Genomic DNA, 22,378 nt, shown 5'->3' with positions numbered 1-22,378 from the left:
TGCACTATTGAAGGGATGGATTTCAGGAACCCTCCTTCAGCAATATTTCGAAATTGAAGTTTCAAAAACGCAAATTTTAGACGATGTTGGATAATGTAAGGAGTAAAAGCGTTTGCAGCACCCCATCATTAGTTTTTTGCCGATCCTAAATATTTTTGTTGCAGCAATAAAATCGCTTAGGACTTAAGATTTTCACTTTTGCAACATAAATCAGTTCTGATTCGAAAGTCTACCCAAGGTAGCGCCAACAAACTAGAAAAGAAGGAAAGGTGGGGGAAGGGTAAGGCCGACTAATGATAATGAACTGTCACCATTCCCACAGTCTTCATTTGAAAAAGAATTCTTTTATAAGATAGCAGGTGGTGAAATTAGCAATAAAAAATCGCTTCAGTGAAGTATATATATTTTTTAAATAAGGTACCCTTTCCAACATTCATTAATTGAAAAAGAAATAGGGGAACTGAATCCTAACTCCAGGCAGGGTTCCCGAATCGCATCCCTCTTAAGGCACTCAAATATAGCCTAAAGTGGCGCTTTAAATATTTCAGCATCAAAGATTTTTCGGAAGAGAACTCCCGAACCCCTTCCTCTGAGTTCACCACAAATGTCCTAAATTTCAATTTTTAAGGCTTCACTTTCTAAATTGTTTTGTAGGGAATAGCACCCCTCTTACCTATAAGCATTACTTATGACCGCCTAAAAATTTTAATACTTTAATTTTGGAAACTTTTTGAAAAAATCTTCCTACACCCTTCCCCCTTAAGTCATCCAAAGATAGCCCAAAACAAAGCTCTTAAAATTTTAGAAACTAAAATGTTTCGGGCTGGGGGTGCGGAATACCCCCCCCCCCCCTCTCATTGTGTTTACTAAACGCAGTGTAAGTTTTTGTTTAAGATTTATTTTTCTATTGAGAGAGCAACTCCCTTCCAAACATCGCCAAAGACAACCCAAAGTTTTAAGACTTCAATTTCGAAAATGTTTCGAGAAAGACCCCTGAATTCCCTAACTCTTAACTCACTCAAAAATAGTCAAAATAGCATTTCAATACTTCCGGAGAGAGAGACCCCCCCCCCCCCCCCCCCCGAAGTCTTTCCTCTAAGTTCATTAAATTTTACTAAAATTTGCGTTTTCCCCTTTTCATCACCGAAAATTTAAGAATTTAAATTCTGAAACGTATTGAGAGAAAGCCTTCGAATTCCCTCTTCTTAAGTCTTCCAAAGATTACCTAAAGCTGAGTTCTGAATATTTCAGCTTTGAATATTTTTTGGGAAAGGAGAACCCCGAACCCCAAGACGGTCCAAAGTTGCGCTTTTAAGACTCCAGTTTCGGAATTTCGCCTAAAGAGAGCCCCCTCCCTCCCTCTTGACATTGCCAAAGACAGCCTAAAAGATTTAAGACTTCAATTACAAACAGTTTTCGAAAGAGTGTCGCAAATGCCCTTCAACTTAAGTCATTTAAGTATAGCCTCAAATAGTTTTTAATACATCAGCTACAAAACATTTTCATGTTAGTACACCAAAACCATCTCTCATAAATTCACGAAAGATTGCCTAAATTAGTGTTTTTAAGACTCCAGTCTTCGATTCTTTTTAAAATCCACTTTTATACCATTAGAGACAGCCTAAAACTTTTTGACTTTTAAATTTTTAAGAGTTTGCACTGGAGAAATATCGAACCACTCCTAGCTTCAAAAATATTTTCAATTCAGTTTTTCGATATCTTATACTGTAACCCGTGAGTACCCCCCCCCCCCCCTAGATTGTCCAAGATATCAACGTTTTAAGACCTCAGTATCGTGGGTTAATTTGCGGACAGATTACCCTCTTTGCAAGAGCAGCGTTTTTTCGCAAACTCGTGCTGCCGTTATTTTTCTCCTTTCCTTTCTCTCCCTCCCCCCACCCATATTTCCATTCTAGCGAGTGTTCGAATCAATGACATTAGAATTTAGTGATTCCTCAAGCCATTGTCAAAAATGCAGGAACGGTTTGCCCATCGATGTTTCCAACCAGCTTGAAATCCCCCCCCCCCGAATATTTCCAAAATTCCCATTTTCATTAAAATCTTCAAAATCCTTGATAGTTTCTGTTTTACCTGGTATGTGGACGCCCTTTGCTGTGGCGAAAATATTTCATCTTGTCAGCAATTACTCTCAATCGGTGATGCAGATTCAACTCTTAAGACATTTTAAGAGCGTACATAATTTTCATTTATGCGTGTAAAGTTTGCAAAAAAAAAAAAAACACAAATGAAAAAAACGAAAGGATAATCGAAAATAGCATGAGAAAAGGCTAAATTTTCAATTAGCTTCGAAAAATCAGGGAGAATAGCGAGCAACTCCTCGGTCTGCAATGCAGCGAGTTGGAAATAAAGCTATACTTAAAAAAAGTCAAACAGCGCGAGCCGAAAAGCCACTCCTCCAAAAGCACGTTGCAAACAAAACAAGCACATGGCGGAAAACCGAGAGAATGTCGATGTAAATTCGTGGTTATGGAACGGTCTAGTAATATTAAAGCATATTTTTTAAACACTCAATTTTTCTTTTTTCATTCAAAATTAAAAGAAAGTCATTGAATTTCTTTCCGTCCCGACCTCCGTCTCGGAAATTTTGTCAAGACGGAAATCCGTCCTGAGACGGAAGGTCTTTCACCCATGATCAAGTGTCTTATTTGTCTTAAGTGTATGCTCTATGCTGCATTTCTTACACTGTATTGAAAATTACTACTTTGAGTTTTCTATAAAAAAAATCAACAGTAAACTTATTAAAATGATAAAATTTAACTAATTTGCTGGCTAGCAATATGAAATCCCTAGTCCAAGCATTGATAAAGATTATATAAAATTAAATAACAAGTTTTTACAATTAATGGCATCTACTGTGAAGATCAACGTAACTAACCAGCTTAATCACAACTCCCAACCCACTAATCCACAGTAGAACCATTTCTGCTCCACCTGATCAACTGAAATCTTTGATACTTGGATTTTTTTTTTTTTTTTTTGAATGATAACCAATGTATAATCATTGCCCTTGCTAAACAGATTAGCATATTAAAGATTCTTTAACAATATCTTTTCTGACATACTCTCCATATCATAACTTTCCATTAGAAAAGAATCACAACAGTTCCACTTGGCTACGAGGAATCAAAATTTATAAGTATAATGACAAACACATGATAATCCCAAATATTCATAAATCATGTAAATAAAAAAAAAACATGTATAGAACCAAGATACAAAAACTTAAAAACATGAAAATGTCAGAAAAGCATCTTTGTCACCTAATACAACCCTAATTCCCATTGAAGAAACTATTGGTGGAAAAACATGGCTCTATACACAAATATTCACTATTCTTGTTAAATTAGATAGTGTAAAACAAAAATATTAAATGAAGGGGAACATGAAAACTGTTAAGAAAAATAAATTCCATTTCTAATGGCGCAAGAAATCTTATGTATACAAAAAAAAAATCAAAAACAAACTATGCTCATCAAGTTCTATGAAAAATTATCAAACAAGCTCTGTGCCAAAATATGACTAAAATGAAAAACCAACATAAATAAAGCATAAAATCTCATGAAAATACATCATAAAGCTCATATGATAGCTCACAGTTATTTCTCATGATTTTCTGGTTGTGTAGCTCAGTTTTTTCTACTGATGAAGAGTCTATTGTAGCCTTGACATAGTTATATGCAGTATTTTCTTAAGAATTTGTGCTTTTATTAACATTGGTTTTCCACTTTAATCATATGCTCATCAAGGTTGATTGTCAAATTTCAATAATGGTTTTGTATCTAACTATACAGTTTTAAATACACAAAATTGTAGAAGAAACATTTTGAACATTAACCATCACGTGACAGTTATAACTAGGAGGACGGGGGGTTCAACATGTATTGTTTATGGAAAAGGCAAATGAATTGCAAGATTAATAAAGTTTATCTTAAATTAATTTAAGAACACTGAGAAGATGCACATCTATCAATCATCAAAATGACACTTGATAATAATCAGAGAAACTTATGAAAACAATGAGTTTTTTCAAAATGAACAAATCAGAAATTCGTTTTAAAAATTACAGGACATAATGAAAGATTAAATTGTATTTTATAATAAAACTTGGATTTAAACAGTATTTTTTATTTTTTGGCAGTAAACTTGAGTCTTTTGAGTCTTCAAAAAAAAAAAAAAAAAAGTGGAAAGTTTTCACTCTTTTTTTATGGGGGCAAAGTGAAAAATAAAACAATTTTTCTAATGAAATATTTTCTATTTGATTTATAAAAAAAAAAAACACATATTTTTGATCAAAAGAATCAGTAAATAAAAGGTTGAATGAATAAATGAAAAGATAATGAAACAGTAAATGAATAATTAAAGGAATAAATCAATATATATGAAGAAAAATAAATGAGCAAGTAAAAGAATGAATGGATTAGAAAACAAGTAAATTAATCAATACATAAGTGAATCATTAAACGAAGGAATGTAAACGAGTTAATTAATAAATGAAAATGTAAGTTACTTAGATTAAATGATTGAGTGAGAATATGAAACAAACTATTTCACTTTGCCCCATATGTACTTGACTAACTGTACAATTTATTTAAAATACAAATAAGCTTAATATTAACTAAATTAATATTGGATTGAATATTATGAGGCCTCAATAATTATTTAAAATGTTAATAACAAGAAACTTTATCATTTTATAATAATAGAAATAATTTTTGACTTACAACAAAATATTACAACATGAATATCATTTTTTTTTAAATTGTCTGTATTACCAAATGCTTAAATCTTCGACAGTATTTTTTTCCTGACCGCTGCATGTAGATATGGTACTACATGCAGTGGAATACCTTTATAACGTCGACCTGTATAACTCAATTCTCTATAAAGCACACAACTTTTCAGGCATAAACAATTAAGTTTTGCAGTTAAAAAAGGCACTTTATTCCACTTTGCAAACATAAAAATTCTTACACAAATTGAATTTTGAAAGTTTTCATCTTTCCATTCAAAGCTTTTAAAGGGAAGTTAGTGCTCACAGGGAGGGGGGGATGCCAGATTGCTCTAGAAAAAGCATCTGTTATGCAAATCATGAAACATGCAGAAGTGCAGAATAGTTCACTTGTGAAAAAGATTTATTTGTGAATGATGCATATGTATACTAAAATGCATAATTAATGCTGTAATACTCATTGTAATTAGAACTCATTCTGCAGAGAAAATATATAGATATTCTAAATATTATTTTCAAAATTTGGTAAATGATCTATATAGCGCAAAAACCTGTATAACGCAAAAGCTCAGATTCCAAAGTGTGCATTATAATGGTCTTTTACTGTAGTTAAAATCAGATAGGTGAAGCTAAAATCGGAGTAAATATTTCACTTTGCCCCATGTTCCCCTAGCATATTTTATATTAAAAAGTACAAAAAGAATTTTGTGACAATTTTAGAATTTAATTATTAATCATTAAAAATATTTCAAATTTATAAATTAAAAAGTTACCGAGGAACACTTGAAAAATTTGTTAAATTCATGCTGCTGCTGTTACTTTTTTCTTCTTCACTATCGTCCGAAACATCACTATTTGAACGAGATAAACTGTGGCGGTAATAAGACTTTACAGGAGGAGGGGGAAGCTCGGGAGATTTTTCAGAATTCATTTTAGTATTTGATTTAGATCGAGATCGAGATCTGGACTTGGTTTTTGCTCGACTCCGTGATTCAGAGTGTGACCTAGACCTGGAAATAAAAAGAAAAATTGAAAAGTTAATCATGTATACATATTACAGGATAAGAAATCTTAAAATGCTTTTGGACCAGTAAGCACTAAGATGTACTCGCCCACAAAGAATGACTGGCCACTTTAACATGAAATATGTTTTTTGTGCAACCTTAAACGTGTTTTTGCTCCAAAATTTTTTAACTTCAACTAACAATTTCAAGTTAGTATTAAAGATACTAAATTGATCTTGCAGTCCTGTAACTAAGATAAATTTATCAATGTGCAAATGCACAGAATTTAGGCAAGATTGCAAAAAAAAGGCAATAATTATTACTTGTTAATATTATAAAATGATGCAATTGATTTTGAACTGCTGCTGGATCCTGCAAACTATAGTTACTTTTCATTTGGTAGTGATCTGAACTAGTCCTTAGCAATCTCGAACCAGCAAACCACTAATGATTTGAAGCGCTATATTACATTACTGCTGGATTTGCTACCTCATATGGTGATGATGCCATATCTTTATGAAGTCTACCGGCCTCGCGAGAAAATTAAAAGATATTGACAAATTGGCAAAATATTTGGTATCAAATTTGGCGAACAAAATTGCTGAGTTAGGCAACATTTGGTCATCAGTCATGTGAACATCATCAAGGTTCCATGACACCCAACAGAAACAATTTTTAGCCAGACGGGCATATATGCATAGATATGGATGGACTTTAGGTAGATGATATAATTTCTTATGAAATGAGCTCATTTGAAACGATGGGAACAAATACGGGCGAAACTGATGGGCAAACAAATTTGTAGACAGTATTGAAATTTTGAAAATATGAATCACATTAAGAGTCTTCAAAGAAGCCAATGTAGTAAGATCATTTTTTAATACTTTCTGATTTTTGTAAATTGCATTGAATGCTTTGTAAAATCAAGTAAAATTCAACAATATGAAGCAAATGTTCATATTTTTAAGTGGCTAAAATTGAACTTTTTTTTTCCAAGCAAGTATATTTTGTATTTCTGGATTTTTTGATCTGACCAAGAGGTAACCAACAAACAAACGCACATACACACACTTTGCTTTGTTTATGTAGATGATAGAAAACCTGATGCCGCTTTTTGAAGGTTGTAAATAAATTCTTGTTAGTGAAGCTGTGGCAGAAAACTTTGCTACTGAGCATTCCAGTAAGCTCTGTCAGAGCCAAATTTAACACTAAGCCACCTCTAGACAGATATCTCTACAATGACCAGTAAGATAGCTAGTCTTCTCCTTCTACATTGTGCAAATGCTCAAATTATACAAGCTGGTTTGATCAATCCTTAATTAAACTTGGTTAACTACCAACTTTAGAAGCTTGAAGTATTTGAAAGCAAGCCACAGTGGTCGCTATTTCTCAAGCCAGGAATCTAAAGTATTTGAGTTTACAGAAAAATATAAGTGCAAATATGTAAGTTTATTAAGCGAAGAACATTGCTTCTTCAACTGCTATAACACATGCAGGTAAAAGAGATCTGAGAACACATATCAATAAAATAAAGTAGAACTAAGACAAATTTTGCTTCCATTATAAACCTTTGATGCTCACAGTTTTTTCAACAAAGCATAAACATACTTATTCTTGTATGACATTTTCTAGATAATTGGCGGGTTTTTTCTTCCCTCTTTTAACAGTCAATACTAAGTTTCAGTTAAAAACAGCCAGCTGGTCATAAATGAATCTTCAAAACAAGTCATAGTAAAAATAAGGTGCAAAAATGTCGATTTTACAATTTTCTATACAGCAGAAGTTTAATGCAAATGACAACTATTTCAAATGATGTGAGCAGTAAAAAAAGGACCAAAGCAAAAAGTATATAATTAGAAATTTCTAAATATTTAAAGTTTGTTCACAACATTGGAACAACGAACAAATAATTTTCAGTACATTAAATACATACCTTGACTTTGATCTTGACCTATTTCTACGTTTATTTTTACTGCTAGCCGATTTTCGGGGCAAAGAGGAAGACCTTGAAGATGAACGTGAAGAATGCCTTCGATGACGAGAATAACGTTTACGGTCTTTGGAGCTTTTTTTCTTCGAATGACCAGAAGATCGAGAAGATTCAGAAGAGACACTATATTTTGATGCATGGGAATCAGAGAAATGCTTTTCTTCATCTCCATTTTTAGAAGGAAGCTGCGGGCCAATAACTGAGCTTGAACCATCCTTTGTTCTAAATGAGGAACATAAACATATAAAACCTACACTACAGGCGGCCACCGAAAGTGGCTATTTTTAGTTCTAATTCTGAAACTAGCAATAATGTAAATTAATTAATTGATGCAAAAGGCATTTTTATCCAAGAAATTGTTATGTAAAACAAAATAAAAGTTATAAAAAGGAAACTTACTTTGAATTTTTCCCTCGTTTCACAATGACTGCAGTATTTACGTCAGTAGATTTACGATGTTCACCATCAGATACTTCATCGCCAAAACTTGTAATGAACATAATTTTCCCAGCATCAGGAGGAGAACGGGAACGAGATTTTGAAGTTGAATGTCTAGCAAAAATTAAAACAATACATCATCATGAGTTTTATAATCAAATTTAGTATTACTGAAAACTAAGGGCAAAATCTAAACTGTTAGATGATATTATTTCGGATGTTTTCACACTATTGCTACCAAAATGGAAATAAATGGATTAAGAACGTTTAACTAATGGCAGTAAGTAATAGTGGTTTTGATGAAATTTATCATCCATATAATGCTTAACTCTTGGACAGCTCAATCACAGGATGGTTCAAGAAACAGGTACAATATGCAATCTACCACAGTCAGAATTTTCTCCTGTGGTTTTGCTTTATAAAAAATTCTTCCTTCACATGTATGTACATTAACATATTGATTGGCAATATAGCTCAAAACCAAAAGCTCTAAGGGGATTTTAATCCTTAACTCCCCTGATGTGAACCAAACACAAGAAATCCATAACAGATATTGACTCAAACAGATAAGTAATTGCACTACAAATTACTAAATCTGAGCATGATAATTTTTATTGAAATATATTAAAAATAACTTTGTCAAAACAAAACTAACATACTGTAGTTCTTTAAATCTTACTAACCTCATAGGAGTATATGTGGGACTATCTCTGGCTGCATAGCTAGTATAAAATAGAGAAAAATTAATGTGTGTTTGAACAATAATGCATAGATTAATTATTTGCTTTTTAAATTGAAAAATAAAATTTACCTTGGGGGACTAGTAATTCTTCTACCAGCTAGTTTCTTCTCTCTTAACGCTCTTCTTTCTCTTCTTGATTTTCTACCCTGGAAGAATAAACAATAAGAGAATATTTAAAATATAAACAAATGTTTAGAAAGTGGTTAGCAATCGAATACATTTCTTAATAAATAATATTTTTTTAAAACACTGTGTGGTAGTTTAATGACTAAAAGGGCATGACCCTGATCAATTTAAAAACAAATTAATTGAAAAGAAAACAGTAGAAATTTCATTTTTCCCCCTCATAATAAATGCTCACGAAGTTATACAGTGGACACCGGTTAATTGAATCAGTGGTTAAGTGAATCAACCCCTTTAATGAATCAAATCATCAAAAACAGAACAAAATCCAGCTTTATTAAATCAGCCACTTTATTAAATCAGCCGCTTTGTGGAATCAAAACTGTTTGGAACAAACGTGATTCATATAGGCGACGGCCACTATACTAATAAAAAATGATGTGCCTACCGTATGAATATTTTGCACACTTATTAAATGATACTTCAATAACAGAAAAAGAAAAAAAATACTTCCAATTGAAATCTGAAAAGAAATCTTTTATGATTACAAATCTCTTATTCCATTTTGACTTCCGGAGATGGATTGAGAGATATGTTTTGGATTAAAATAGCTGGCAAAGTAAAATTTGATATGAATTTCGACTTATATAGAATTATCATTCAAAATTTTTAGGGACACATCTTTATTTTAAGAGACATTTTTAGGGACTGTTACCTCTTTTGTGAACTCATATCCTTTCATGCTTAAATATACAGTTAATATATATATATATATATATATATATATATATATATATATGTGTGTGTGTGTGTGTGTGTGTATGTGTGTGTGTGTATATATGTATATATATATATATATATATAGTCGAACCTTGTTATCATGACACCTTTGGGACTGTCAACAAAGTGTCTTCATAGCCGGAGTGACGTCATGACCGGAATAGTTTTAAAAATTCATAATTAAACATTAAACATTAGTTAACCATAAAATTAGATTTAATGGAGAAATTAATACTGTTTATTTCTTAATTAGTATTAACTAATGTAAATTTGAATTATTGGTGATTATAACAAAAATTATTCAAAAAAAAAACCCTTCACTTATTATTATTGTTATTATTATTTTTTTTTCAATTTTACAATACTTTCCAATGAAGTGTTTGATAAATTTTTGAATAACATTTGTCACACTCCTTCTGCCACGAAATTACCAGCAAGAAGGGAACCAATTCAAAACTCTTTTCACTTTTGTCCGCAATTTGATTAGATTTTGAATTAGCTAAGCCCCACCTTTCGAAGGTGAAAAAACCCTTTCTAATCCTTTTATCCACTTTAAGAGTTGTGTGTCCCGTTCAATCTAATGAGGAGCCCCTTATCTCTTTTTCCCTCATGGGAGAAGCTTGTTGTGACCACCTACAGCTTAACGTAGCTATGGTCTTTCTCTTCTCTTGCTGTTTTCCTCATCCAGTATTGCAATCCACCTGCTTTGAATTCCTTTCTATTGTCCCTTTACTCAAAATCTGAAACCTGTACTTTTCAGAACTTATCTACTCGCCCCCCACTATTCTCGAGGTGTCATGCCTGGTCAAATCTCTTGTCAGAGTCCGAAGTTCCTACAACAAACACTTCTAGATGTCTTCAATATTTTACTGAACATTTTTCAATTGCAAAAAAAAATTTGATCCAGTCTGCACATAAATAAACACAAACATTTTTGCAAAACTAGAAAAATTCACATAAAGCTGAAAATTGGTTCAGACATTTTAAAGATTTTTTTTTTTTTTTTTTGACCTTGGACCTTGCATAAAACTTTAAGTTCAAGTGGGATCGATAGGTACTTTTGACATTTCATTTATAATGATGTTTTTCAGGCCTATACTCATTTTCAGCTCACAAACACACAATACAGTTTTCTTTTTTCTTACATTTTGTTCATTTTGACTTTTGACCTGCATAAAATTTTTAGTTCCACTGGGATCAATGAGGATTTTTTGACAATTCATTTCAAATGATGCACTTAAGGTCTGTAGCAATTTTCAGCTCATTGCAATTTTTTTTTGACCTCGAATGTCTATTTTGACTGGGATATTATTTTTGAAGTTTTAACTGTAAAAATGATGCCAAAAAAAAAAAAAAAAAACTATAATTTCACTCAACATCTTATTTTGTCTGGAATTTCATATTTAAATTATCTTCCGAAAAATTATTATTTGTACTTTAAGTGTGAATTTTAGTACATTTTATAAAGTATTTAAAATAAATAACATGATTTTGCATTAAGCCATTGATGTAAACTTCTAATAACATAACATGCTTTTCCTGTAAAACAACACTATAAAAAATATTTTTTAAATACTGCTCTGTAATAGAAATGTTTTCCTAGGTTAGTATAATACATATTATGTACTTACCACAAAAATACTACTTTGCTAATGTGTGGTATAAAACTTACAGCATTAAACAAAACAAAAAAACCTTGATGCACATTATTAGCCAAAAGATTTTTGGAACATACATTGAACTTTTAAACCAAAAGACTAATAATAATAATTTTTATTATTATTATTACTTCATTTACTATTCAGAAATAAAATAAAATACACTAGATTCTTGTTAGACTGAAATTCAAGGTTCACAAAAATTATTTTTAAAGTTTTTATTCTAACACAAATCTTAAACTTTAGCACAAAATAAGAACAAATAAAGAAGAAAAACAGTTTCTAGAAGAAAAAAAAAAGAGAAATGCATATAGTTATTTTAAATCAACAGATGGGTATTATTATGAAATTAACTTGTCAGCATTTTTATGATAAAAAAAACATAATGGGAAAAAAATCAGTTTCAGCATTGAACAAGTTAACGTTTTTTTTCTGTAAACAATGGACATAAATAAATAAATAAATAAATAAAACGGATGATGCTGAAACATTTCTCAGAATGACTTATAAACAGCAATATCCAGAACTTCATATGCAGATTTTAGAATTATTTTTCTACTTGCTTTTAGAATGCAGCTCTTTCAAATTATTATCCAAGTCTTTTAAAAATATACACACACAAAAGAACATTTTAAAGTTAGGATGGTAAAGATAAAGAAGATGCAATTCACAGTAAAAGAAGGGTTTTTTTCTTTTTTTCATCCCTTAGTAAACATCAAGAATAGCTTCGGGAGTTTTTTTTTTCCCCTCCCCATAAAATTCCTTTTTTTAGTTACAATATTTTTATAACATAGCTCTAAAAAGCAAAAATGTTTGATATTACAGAAGAAAATAATAACTTTTTTTTATACAAGAAATTGAATAGGGTTACTCTAAGACATGGTTTAACAAAATTTGCAAGTTAGTGTTGCAAAAAACTATATGGGGAAAAAATTAGTGGAGGAGTTTCTCAGAAAAACCTAACCAAGGTAACCTGGTGAAAAATTTAATTGCAGTATATTCATTAAAAATTAGTGAATCTAAACTATTTTTTGAAACTACAACTAAGAGTCTCATCTTTGACTTTTGCTTTTATTTTATCTTCATTATTACTTTACTCAAGAGTAAAAAAATCAAGTCTAAACATGATTGGGAAACAATTATATTTTAAAAAATGTTTTTTTTTTGGGGGGGGGGAATAGTATTTAGACTGAAAACAGATAAATAGGGTATTGTCTGTTTACCAGGGGAAGGCACTTGGCTCTGCCTTCATCACGTGGTATCTGACAATTCCATTTCGCTATTTCGGAGGAAGGCTAATAATCATAGCATTTTGCCATAAAAGAAGCAGTTTTTAAAATTTAAGAATAACGGCTGCAGACAATAAGGTTCATACTCATTTTTAAAGGTGAAAATGAAGAACTTTTTAAGGACTCTCAAAAATTTTAAAGGATTCATCATAATTAGATAATTTTAGGTACAAAATTTCAAAGTTTTCCCGGGGGAGGGGGAGGGAGGGCTAAGTACTTGATACATATTATGCACAAATGCATAACATTGCTCCCAAAATACAGGGAGAGGTGCCATTTACTGAGATGCCCCATTATCAGTGAACTATGTTTTAAAATTTCATACATCACGTGGATGACAGTAGTCAGAGAGCAAAAAGGGGGAAATCAGGGGGGGGGAGCATTTTTAAAGTCAAGCAGAAAAGGGGTGAATTAAAAATAGGGGAAATAGTCCCTAGAGTCCATGACATTCCAAAATTTAACAAAAAACGACTAATTTACCAGTTTCAATGGTAATACAAAATTTTTCCCCTGCGAAATATGTTTGAAATAATTGGATAGTAATTAATACAACGCATGGCATATATTGTTCTTTAAGTATAGTTTTCATTTCTCAAATTTTAGTTATAAAAAGATCAGAAAAATGGGGATAACTAAAAAATTATTTGTACCTATATTAAAGCATTATTTTTTTAGTTTTTTTAGCATACAATATTGGAGTGAGAGGCAAATTTAAGGAAAAGATCTAAAATCTCTATTCTTCAAGATATTTAAACTATGGTTTTCTTATTATTGCTTTTCATTTGTTATTTTACTAAAATCTCATTTTGTACAAATTTGCTATAATGCACCATTTCTTTCAAGTTTGTTTATTTCTATATGAATTCAGATTTTGAAAGAGAGGCAATTTCTAACTCCCGAGTCCTCGAATAAAAGGGTTGGTTTAGCCAGAGTTCAATCTTAGCAGCATCACTCAACAATAGCAAGCTTTTATATTTTTTAGAGAAAAATATCTTTTTTTAACTAAAAACATTTTAATTTAAAGTATTAAAAATGAGAACGTAAATTGTAACGTTAGGTTTGTTAGCAAAGAAAAAATAACAGCAGAGTGAAAATTTTCCTTGTGTGGTAGAACATAGTTTTCATAGCGAAAATTGAAAATATATTAGTATAAAAATAATTGCTTATCCTTTTTCCTTGTATTAGAACTCGAAATTTGATTTTAAAAACTTCATAATACTATTTCAGGATCAAAAGAACTTAGAGTTGCTTCTTTTAATCATGAAATTCCAAAAAATTTTACAGGCTGTAAAGCCTAAACCATTGGAGATTCACCATAAATATTTTGAACGCTTCTTAAATACATAAAGAAAGTAACCATGCCAAGTTTCAATACAATCCGAGACTAGGAAATGGACCACATTTTTTTGACTGACTTTTGCATTTTTTCTAAAATAAATTTAAGGAATAAAAATACAATTGAAATTTTTACTAATAATAAAGCTGAAAGTCTCTGTGTTTGGATCTCTCTCTGTCTGTTTGTCAGGATCTCTGACGCCCATAGCGCCTAGACCGTTCGTCCGATTTTCATGAAATTTGGCACAAAATTAGTTTGTAGCGTGGGGATGTGCACATCGAAGCGATTTTTCGAAAATTCGATTTCATTCTTTTTCTATTCCAATTTTAAGAACTTTTTCTCGAGCAAAATTATCATTAGATGGACGAGTAAATTACCAAGTTACCATAACATGGAGCCGTAACACGGGCAAGCCAATTGGCGAGAAATTAACCATACATTATTTGTAAATATACAGGCGAACCAAAATACCTTTTAGTTTCCTACTACGGGTAAAGCCGTGCAGATACTACAAGTACTGAATAAAATAAGCAGATATAAAGTAGAATATGGTGAAAAAACCTTCCAACATAAAAAATGATCGAAATATTTACAGGATGCAAAGAGATTGAAATCTCAAACTAGGTTTGCAACTTTCGGTGAAACACATGTTTGACATCGTTGGCATGTTTCCAAACATAAGTTTTTGGCATATATAGCAGAGTATGAAGATTTGAGGGGGAGGAATAGAAAAAATAAGAAAATGGGGACTGAACTTAATACAGTTTTCAAAACGTTAAGGAAATTTTCAGAAAATTAAGGACTTTTTAAGGGTTTTTTTAGGGACCTTAATTTTGTTTGATGAAATTAAGGGTTTCTTAAGGGTTTTTTAAGGAAGTACAAACCTTGGACAAGCAAAACTAGTAATGTTGAGGACACTAAGAGTTTTTGCACATTTAAATGCGTGTCAAAATTAATCTTGTTTCAATCACAAGCACAGAAATGTGTTCATCTATCACCCTCTTGATTAAAAAAAAAATTTAAATTGACAAAATCTGCAGTTTTGTAATTTTATTGTGAATACACAAGAATTTATACAAAAAAAAATGCACACTCAAAACACTATCATTCGGGAGAAATGTAATTTTCTCTAACAAATTCCAAATTGTTCTGACAATTTGGTGAGAAAAATGCTGTTTTAGAATTTTAAAATATAACTGAAAACACATAATGAAGCATGGTGGTGTAAAAAGCAAGGCCTGGGGTTGTATATGCTACAATACAACCAGAAATTTCCAGTTAATTGGTGAAAAAATGAAAGCCCTGTCACAAATTGATGGATCGGGGCATAACTTGAGAAAACAGGGAAGAAAAGTGCGATTGGGAAAATATATTTATCCTTCACCCAGATTCAAATACTATAAAGCCAACAAATGACTTACATAATGCTCTCTACTGGAAGGCAGGAAATCTCACTACAATTTCACACAAATGACTTTTAAAATGTTTATGGCACTTTCTGGAGCAACAAGAAAAATTATAGCAACATGAAAAATATGCCTAAAGCAAATTTTTAGGGTGAAAAAAAACTAAAATTTTCAAAGAACTCTTAAATTTCAGCGGACAAAGATTTGTACTATATTTCCTGGGTTGTGGATAGATTCCATAAGTAACAGGTACTTGTTTCTAATTTTAGCAGTTTATTTTTGTGCATTTCATGATTAAACTAATGTCTGTTCATCTCACCTCACAGACATGTTGCAGACTGTTAAAAATAAGTCTGCTATGCAATTGATATAAAAAATCATTTAAAAAATTTATTTCTTACTTAAAAAAAACATTTATAAAAACTAGGTCATATTTTAAGTATAAATTACCTTAATTTCTCACGTCAACACATCTGTTAATATAACATTGAAGTAAAATATAATAAAAACAGAAAAGACTTGTGTGTGACTACTATTAAAAATTATAATAAATATACAAGAAGTAACAATTAGCATGTTGAAAAAAAAATCTAATTAACAATTCAATTAAATTCAGGGTTGGCAAAAGCAAATTTTGCCACAGGTGGAAAAAAAAAGCATAGAAAAACCATGGTTTTTCCCCCTGGCAAAAATAGGTTATTGCTAAATAGGCAAAAACTGAATTTCGACTTACAACTTACAGACGCAGTTTATTTCTATTCTTTTCTTCAGCAAGTTAATAAAAAGCATTAAATACACTTTGATAAAACTTAAATTTTGCTTTATTTGTTTTAGTTTAAAATAAATGCAATACTTAATTTGCTTTAAAAGTTAAATATTTTAAAAATATTTGTTTTAAATTTTTTCGAATTTATAGACAATATTTACAATTGTATTTATGACAGGAAAATAATTAACTCTTTCCATGATAAGGTTATTGATTGTCTTTTAGAACTAGAGATATACAAATCACTTTTCTGTCCTTCTTTACTTTCCTCAGATATTAATTCCTCAATAAATACTAGGGCCGACTCCAAGGGGCTTGAGCCCCCCCCCCCCCCAAAAAAAAAACGTGTGTGTGTGCTCTAGAGGAAGAGGACTGTACTTTATTTGAAGAGGAGTTTCTTTTTACTTGAGGAGCGTCAGTGACAATTGCAAAGTTCAAAGGAATATATTGACCTAAAGAAATTCACAATGTCAAAACAAAGAACCTATTTAACTTACTAAAAGACGTTCTCGTGCACCTAGACTTGCCCTTTCTGGATTTAAGAGGACTGTTATGACGGTGTCTTGGGCCAAATATGAGGCGGAAGTTAGATGAACTGAAGTTGGATTAAGATTTATAGTAACAAGCAATACATGTCCACTGCACTGCTTGAACCAGAAAACTTGTATACCAATTTTTAGAATCTTTTATCTTGAAAGCACCATTACACATTGTTACATATTGCTGGTTCATGCAAATTACACAAATAAGAAAATAAGCAAAATGACATGTTAAAAGTACAAACATCTGAAAATGTTTCTGTTCCCCCAGACCCCCTTTTAAGCGGGGGATTTGATACCTCCTTGACCTCCCTCGCTCCCCCCCCCCACAGCCTCTCAATAATTTTTGCATGTTGGCGCGGCACCCCTGCCAATAAAGAAAAAAAGGTATTCCTTCAGTGAGGAAGAAAAGAATCCTAATATTTCTCTAAATTATTCAAATACTTCTATCAAAATTGAATAGCTTAAAAATTTTAAAGCAATCATGGGTGGGGGGGGGGGGATCTAAACAATTTTACAAATTTTAATAAAGGGATTGATTTCAAAGAAAAATTTGTTGAAATATTAAAAGAATTGGACTTGATTATAGATTAATAAAATTAATAATTGAAATACTCATTTACAGTGTATTACTTATACCATTACTAAGAGAAAGGACAAAGGGAATATTTACTAATCTGGGCAGAAATTCAGAAAAAACAAAATCTTACTGAGGAGCTCTACTGAGGGTATACTAATGAAAAAGCTTATAGCACTAATTTTATTGAATGATAAAAATGATTTTTTAAAAAAGAAATTATTTTTCATGTTTCAATTTTTATATTTATACTTTAAGCTAAGAAAGTTCCCTTTTTGATTCACATATTAACAAAAGAAAAAGGCAAAAATCAAAGTATGTGAATTGACACCAATGCAAGTATCTCATGTGATCTCTAAGGAAGCATTTACTAAAATTTGGAACTAAACTGGACATTCCAAAAAAGACTTTGTTTTGATAATAATGAATACACTGAAACATTTTTGCAACATAAAATTGAGAAAATAAAATACTTGGGCAATTTGAGCTTGAAGAGATATATCATTATTATAACTACAGCAGTACCTCTATTAACCAAAGTGATTGGGATCAGACCTCTTAACACACTGCTTGACAATTGCTAAGGAACAACTGATTTATGCAAATTTGTACCTCAACCACCTGGCTAATGGAAATAAATTTAAGTTCAGCTGGCATGGTAGACCAAGACTCGTTATCTGTATAAAAGACAGTGCATACACGCTCAAAATTCGTACGAAAATTCACGCTGGTTGGTTTTAACAAAAATAGTGCTGGATGTTAAAAAAGGTTTTTCTCTGAAATTCTGTTTGGTTCTTGAAATACTTAAGAGTAAAATGTCAACAAGACATCATTTGAGTATCTATGACCGTGGACGAGCGATTGGACGACTGGAAGCAGGTCAAAGTGTCACCACTGTGGCTGCTGCAATGGGTGTATCAAAAAGTACCATCTCCCGATTAAAGACGGCCGCTGAAGGTGGAAATGTTTTGCAAAAGCATGCCGGGGTCGTGGTAGGAGCACCACACCTTCAGAGGATAGTTATGTAGCCCTGGTGGCAAAAAGGAACAGAAATTTCACTCTTGGACAGATAGCTGCAAATCTAACAACTGCTACCCGTACGCATATTTCTGCAAGAACCATCTCACAGTGAGTAAATAATGTCGGTTTGTATGCACGGAAGCCCGTACGTTGCAACCAAGTTCAACCACGCCATCGTCGAGAGAGATTACGTTGGTGTAAGGAACATGTTGGATCATCAAAATTGGTCTAGAATGATGTTCTCTGACGAATCTCGTTTCAGTGTGACAAGTGATTCTGGTCACCAACTACTGTGGAGAGATCTGAAAACACATTATGCACACAAATTTGTTTGAGAACGTGATCGGTACGGCCCAGACGTCATGGTGTGGGCAGGCATCATGCACAATCGCAGAACACCGCTTCACATTGTTGAATAAGAAAGTAATGCATCACAAATGTATTGCAGAGATGCTATGCTGGACCATGTTCAGCTTTTTAGGGGGCTGTAGGTTTAGACTTTCTCTTTACGGACGACGATACATGGCCACGCTGGAGCATTGAAGTGTCAGACACACTGCAAAGTGAAAACATTCTCTGTATGCAGTGGCCTGCTTACTTTCCCGACTTAAATCCAATTGAACTTGCTACCCGTACCCATGTTTCTGCAAGAACCATCTCACGGCGAGTAAATAATGTCGGTTTGTATGCACGGAAGCCCGTATGTTGCATCTAAGTTCAACCACGCCATCGTCGAGAGAGATTTTGCTGGTGTAAGGAACATGTTGGTGGGATCATCAAAATTGGTCTAGAGTGATGTTCTCTGACGAATCTCGTTTCAGTGTGACAAGTGATTCTGGTCACCAACTACTGTGGAGAGAGCGTGGAAACACGTTATTCACAAAATTTGTTTGCGAACGTGATCGGTACGTCCCAGGCGTCATGGTGTGGGCAGGCATCATGCACAATGGCAGAACACAGCTTAACATTTTTGAATAAGAAAGCGATACGTCGCGAATGTATTGCAGAGATGTTATGCTGGACCATGTTCATCTTTTTAGGGCAGCTGTCGGTCCAGATTTTCTCTTTACGGACGACGATACACGGCCACACTGGAGCATTGAAATGTCAGACACTCTACAAAGTGAAAACATTCTCTGTATGCAGTGGCCTGCTTACTTTCCCGACTTAAATCCAATTGAACTTGCCTGGAAGGCTCTTGGCAGACATGTTGCACGAAGAACCGTCCCTCCCAGAACAGCACAAGAACTCCAATCCACATTGAGAGAGGAGTGGGAAAACATCCCCCAAGCGCTCCTCAATAATTAGTGGGGAGTATGGAAAACAGATGTAAATTGTGCATCAGTGTCCCTGGTAATCATACATCATATTAAGGTACTCATGTCTCCATCAGTCTGACCTAGATCATTTTTTTGATGTTGTATGAAAATAATCTAAGTAGGATTATTTTTTTATTTTTAAGTTTTTACTTCATTAATGCAGTAATATCTATTATTTTGTACTTGTAATAAAGGCACCTCCTCCCTATTAACTATATATTTCATTCTGTTTCTTTAATCATTATCTATTCTTAACTATTCCAAAAAATGTAATTGTTCCTTAGCAATTGTCAAGCAGTGTATTTATTGTGTTATTAATGGTGTAGTTAACTTTACTTTTTGTTGTTTAAACATGACTACCTACACTGCATAGTTGAAGAAAAATAATTACTTAATAAAACAATATTCTACTTTGAACTAGCATTTAAAAAGCTAGAATGAATTAAAACTCCAAAAAGTTACTTTTTGGTCTATGTTTAAAACAAAGAAAGCATTTGAAATTATAGTTATCTAAAAATATAGTAAAAAAAGAAAACAATTTTAATGAACTGACGTTAAGCAAGGTTACAGTTAGCAGAACTTCAGACAATTGAAGTTTAACTGTAAGATAATTATACCAGTAGAGGTCAGTGCTTCAGTAGTGGCTAATTTAAGGTTTAAAATGCACTAGTAATAGTCAAAATGAAGTATATTTTTAAACTGTGAGTCTACAATATTAATTACATCTCTTGAAACTCAATGAGCGTTTTTTCGTTCAACTCTTCCTTAATCGTCCCATTTTCTAAAAATGCCAGAATTTCAATTTGTTCAATTTTTTATCCATTTTTTCCCAAACCTCAAATTTGATCCTGCAGTGGCCACTCCAAAATCTGAAAATTTTAGTAGTGCTCATCTGATGTTCTCCCAGCTAAAGAATTTACATTACTTACTTAAAATTCAAATAACTGATGAATAAAATTGATTCAACATGCTAGTTACATTAAGTAACAATAAAAATCACATTATTATTGTTCATTTCATTCTTTAAAGTATATCAGTAACCTTGAAGTGGCCACTACTGAAACACTGGTCACCACTGGTGTGTTTACTTTTTTATATGTTTCTAATTATAAAAAGGTAAAATAACTATTTTGTAGAAATAAAAAATCATAGAAAAATCTTAAGAATCAATCTTTCAAAAAGATAAATGAAATACACAACTGTTAACAACATTAAAACTTCAAAGCATAGAAACAATTGACATGATGGATACTGAAAGAACAGTTGAACTCACTTATAACGAGCTCCTGATTTAACAATTAACAAATACTCAAGTCTATCAAGGAAAACAAAAAGACTTAGCTGGAATCTAAGCAACTTAGCAAGTTGCTTACTTAGCAAGACACCATAAGCAAGATAGCATAACTTGCTTTCAACGAGCAAAGTTTGCTAAAAGCGAGCAATATTTCTTTGATTCATAAAATTTTAATTGACTTCAAGAACAGCTTCCCCTTTCTTAGAAATATACCTTTAACATTCTGAAGAAACCCAAAGTTAGTGATAAGTCATAAATACTAAGAACAAGTGACATTTTTTTCCCTTTAGTTTGTGGAGTAAGAAAGCCTTTGAAGATCATATACTTTGGGTTGCAGCCAGTGGTTTTTTTTTTTTTTTTTTTTTTGAGGATATTGTAGCTCCTATTCAAGGTTGACTAAAAAAATAATATAAGCAACAACAATGACGACCCTCAACACACTCAATGGTTTCAGGTATGCAGAAACATTTCGAAATTTTTTCGAAGCCAGAGGTGCAAATGATTCTTCTTGGACCATTCCTTGAAAACAACACAGAGGCAAAAGGATAGTCAACGTATATTAAGCAATTTCTTTGGTACTGTACAAGAAAACAAAGGAATTATGTACGAATTTTTATCATTTTTTCATGAACTCTTATTTTACAACCACTCAGTAGTAATGATCAAATATTGCAGTCTCTTGGTATTGCTCAAAAGCGAGTTCCAACTGCATAGCAAGCAAATGTCTGAAATTACCTTCAATCAAAACAATCTTTTCCTTTAAATGTCTAAACTAAATCTTAAAATGACTTATTATAAGTAATTTTCCTCTATAAATATGAAAAATGTTGTTGATTTTTTTCAATGTAAGTGATTAATAACTTACCGAATACATAGCCTTTTCTTCTTCTATTTCTCGTGCAAGTTTCAACTGCTCTGCTTCCTCTTTGTCCTGCAGTAGATATCTGTTGAAATGCCCCCAGCATTACTAACAACAAATAGCTCTAACAATAACACATAAAGACATTTTTCATCATCCAATGAATAGGAATGAAAATAACAGAAATTTAGGCTCAGGAAGGTGCCAAGTTCATTGGCAGTTATGGAAAAGAGGTAACCAGAACTTCTAAGAGTGGTTAAGATCTCTTACGTTATAAAATCATCATCTACCATCCCATATTTGATAGACTGTGAATTCATTTCAGCACACTGTGATGGCGTAAGCACACTCACATCAACAGTAACATCTGAAATGAGAAAAATTAATTTAGTAAATGAAAACTGCTACTATAGCATTTAATAATAATAAATAACATTGAAATTGGATTCATATTTTCTAAAGCATAAGGTTAGAGAAAGCTGTTATTT

At 32.1% G+C, this 22,378-nt stretch overlaps 1 protein-coding gene across 1 annotated transcript in view; it reads right to left on the bottom strand.

Moving 5' to 3' along the window:
• LOC129222039 (CLK4-associating serine/arginine rich protein-like) overlaps nt 1–22,378 on the bottom strand; it is a 69,085-nt gene that overhangs the window by 14,496 nt on the left and 32,211 nt on the right. The window contains exons 8-14 of the mRNA XM_054856455.1: nt 22,161–22,257; nt 21,897–21,975; nt 8,994–9,070; nt 8,866–8,904; nt 8,144–8,296; nt 7,688–7,966; nt 5,524–5,760 (exon numbers count right to left, since the gene is read on the bottom strand). Coding sequence (XP_054712430.1) covers nt 5,524–5,760; nt 7,688–7,966; nt 8,144–8,296; nt 8,866–8,904; nt 8,994–9,070; nt 21,897–21,975; nt 22,161–22,257 — 961 coding nt within the window. The remainder of the gene's footprint in view (nt 1–5,523; nt 5,761–7,687; nt 7,967–8,143; nt 8,297–8,865; nt 8,905–8,993; nt 9,071–21,896; nt 21,976–22,160; nt 22,258–22,378) is intronic.

Source organism: Uloborus diversus, chromosome 5 (assembly GCF_026930045.1).
Source record: "Uloborus diversus isolate 005 chromosome 5, Udiv.v.3.1, whole genome shotgun sequence".
Taxonomy (NCBI): Eukaryota; Metazoa; Arthropoda; class Arachnida; order Araneae; family Uloboridae; genus Uloborus; species Uloborus diversus.
Note: the sequence above shows the minus strand (reverse complement) of the source record. Positions and strands in the feature narration are given on the sequence as shown.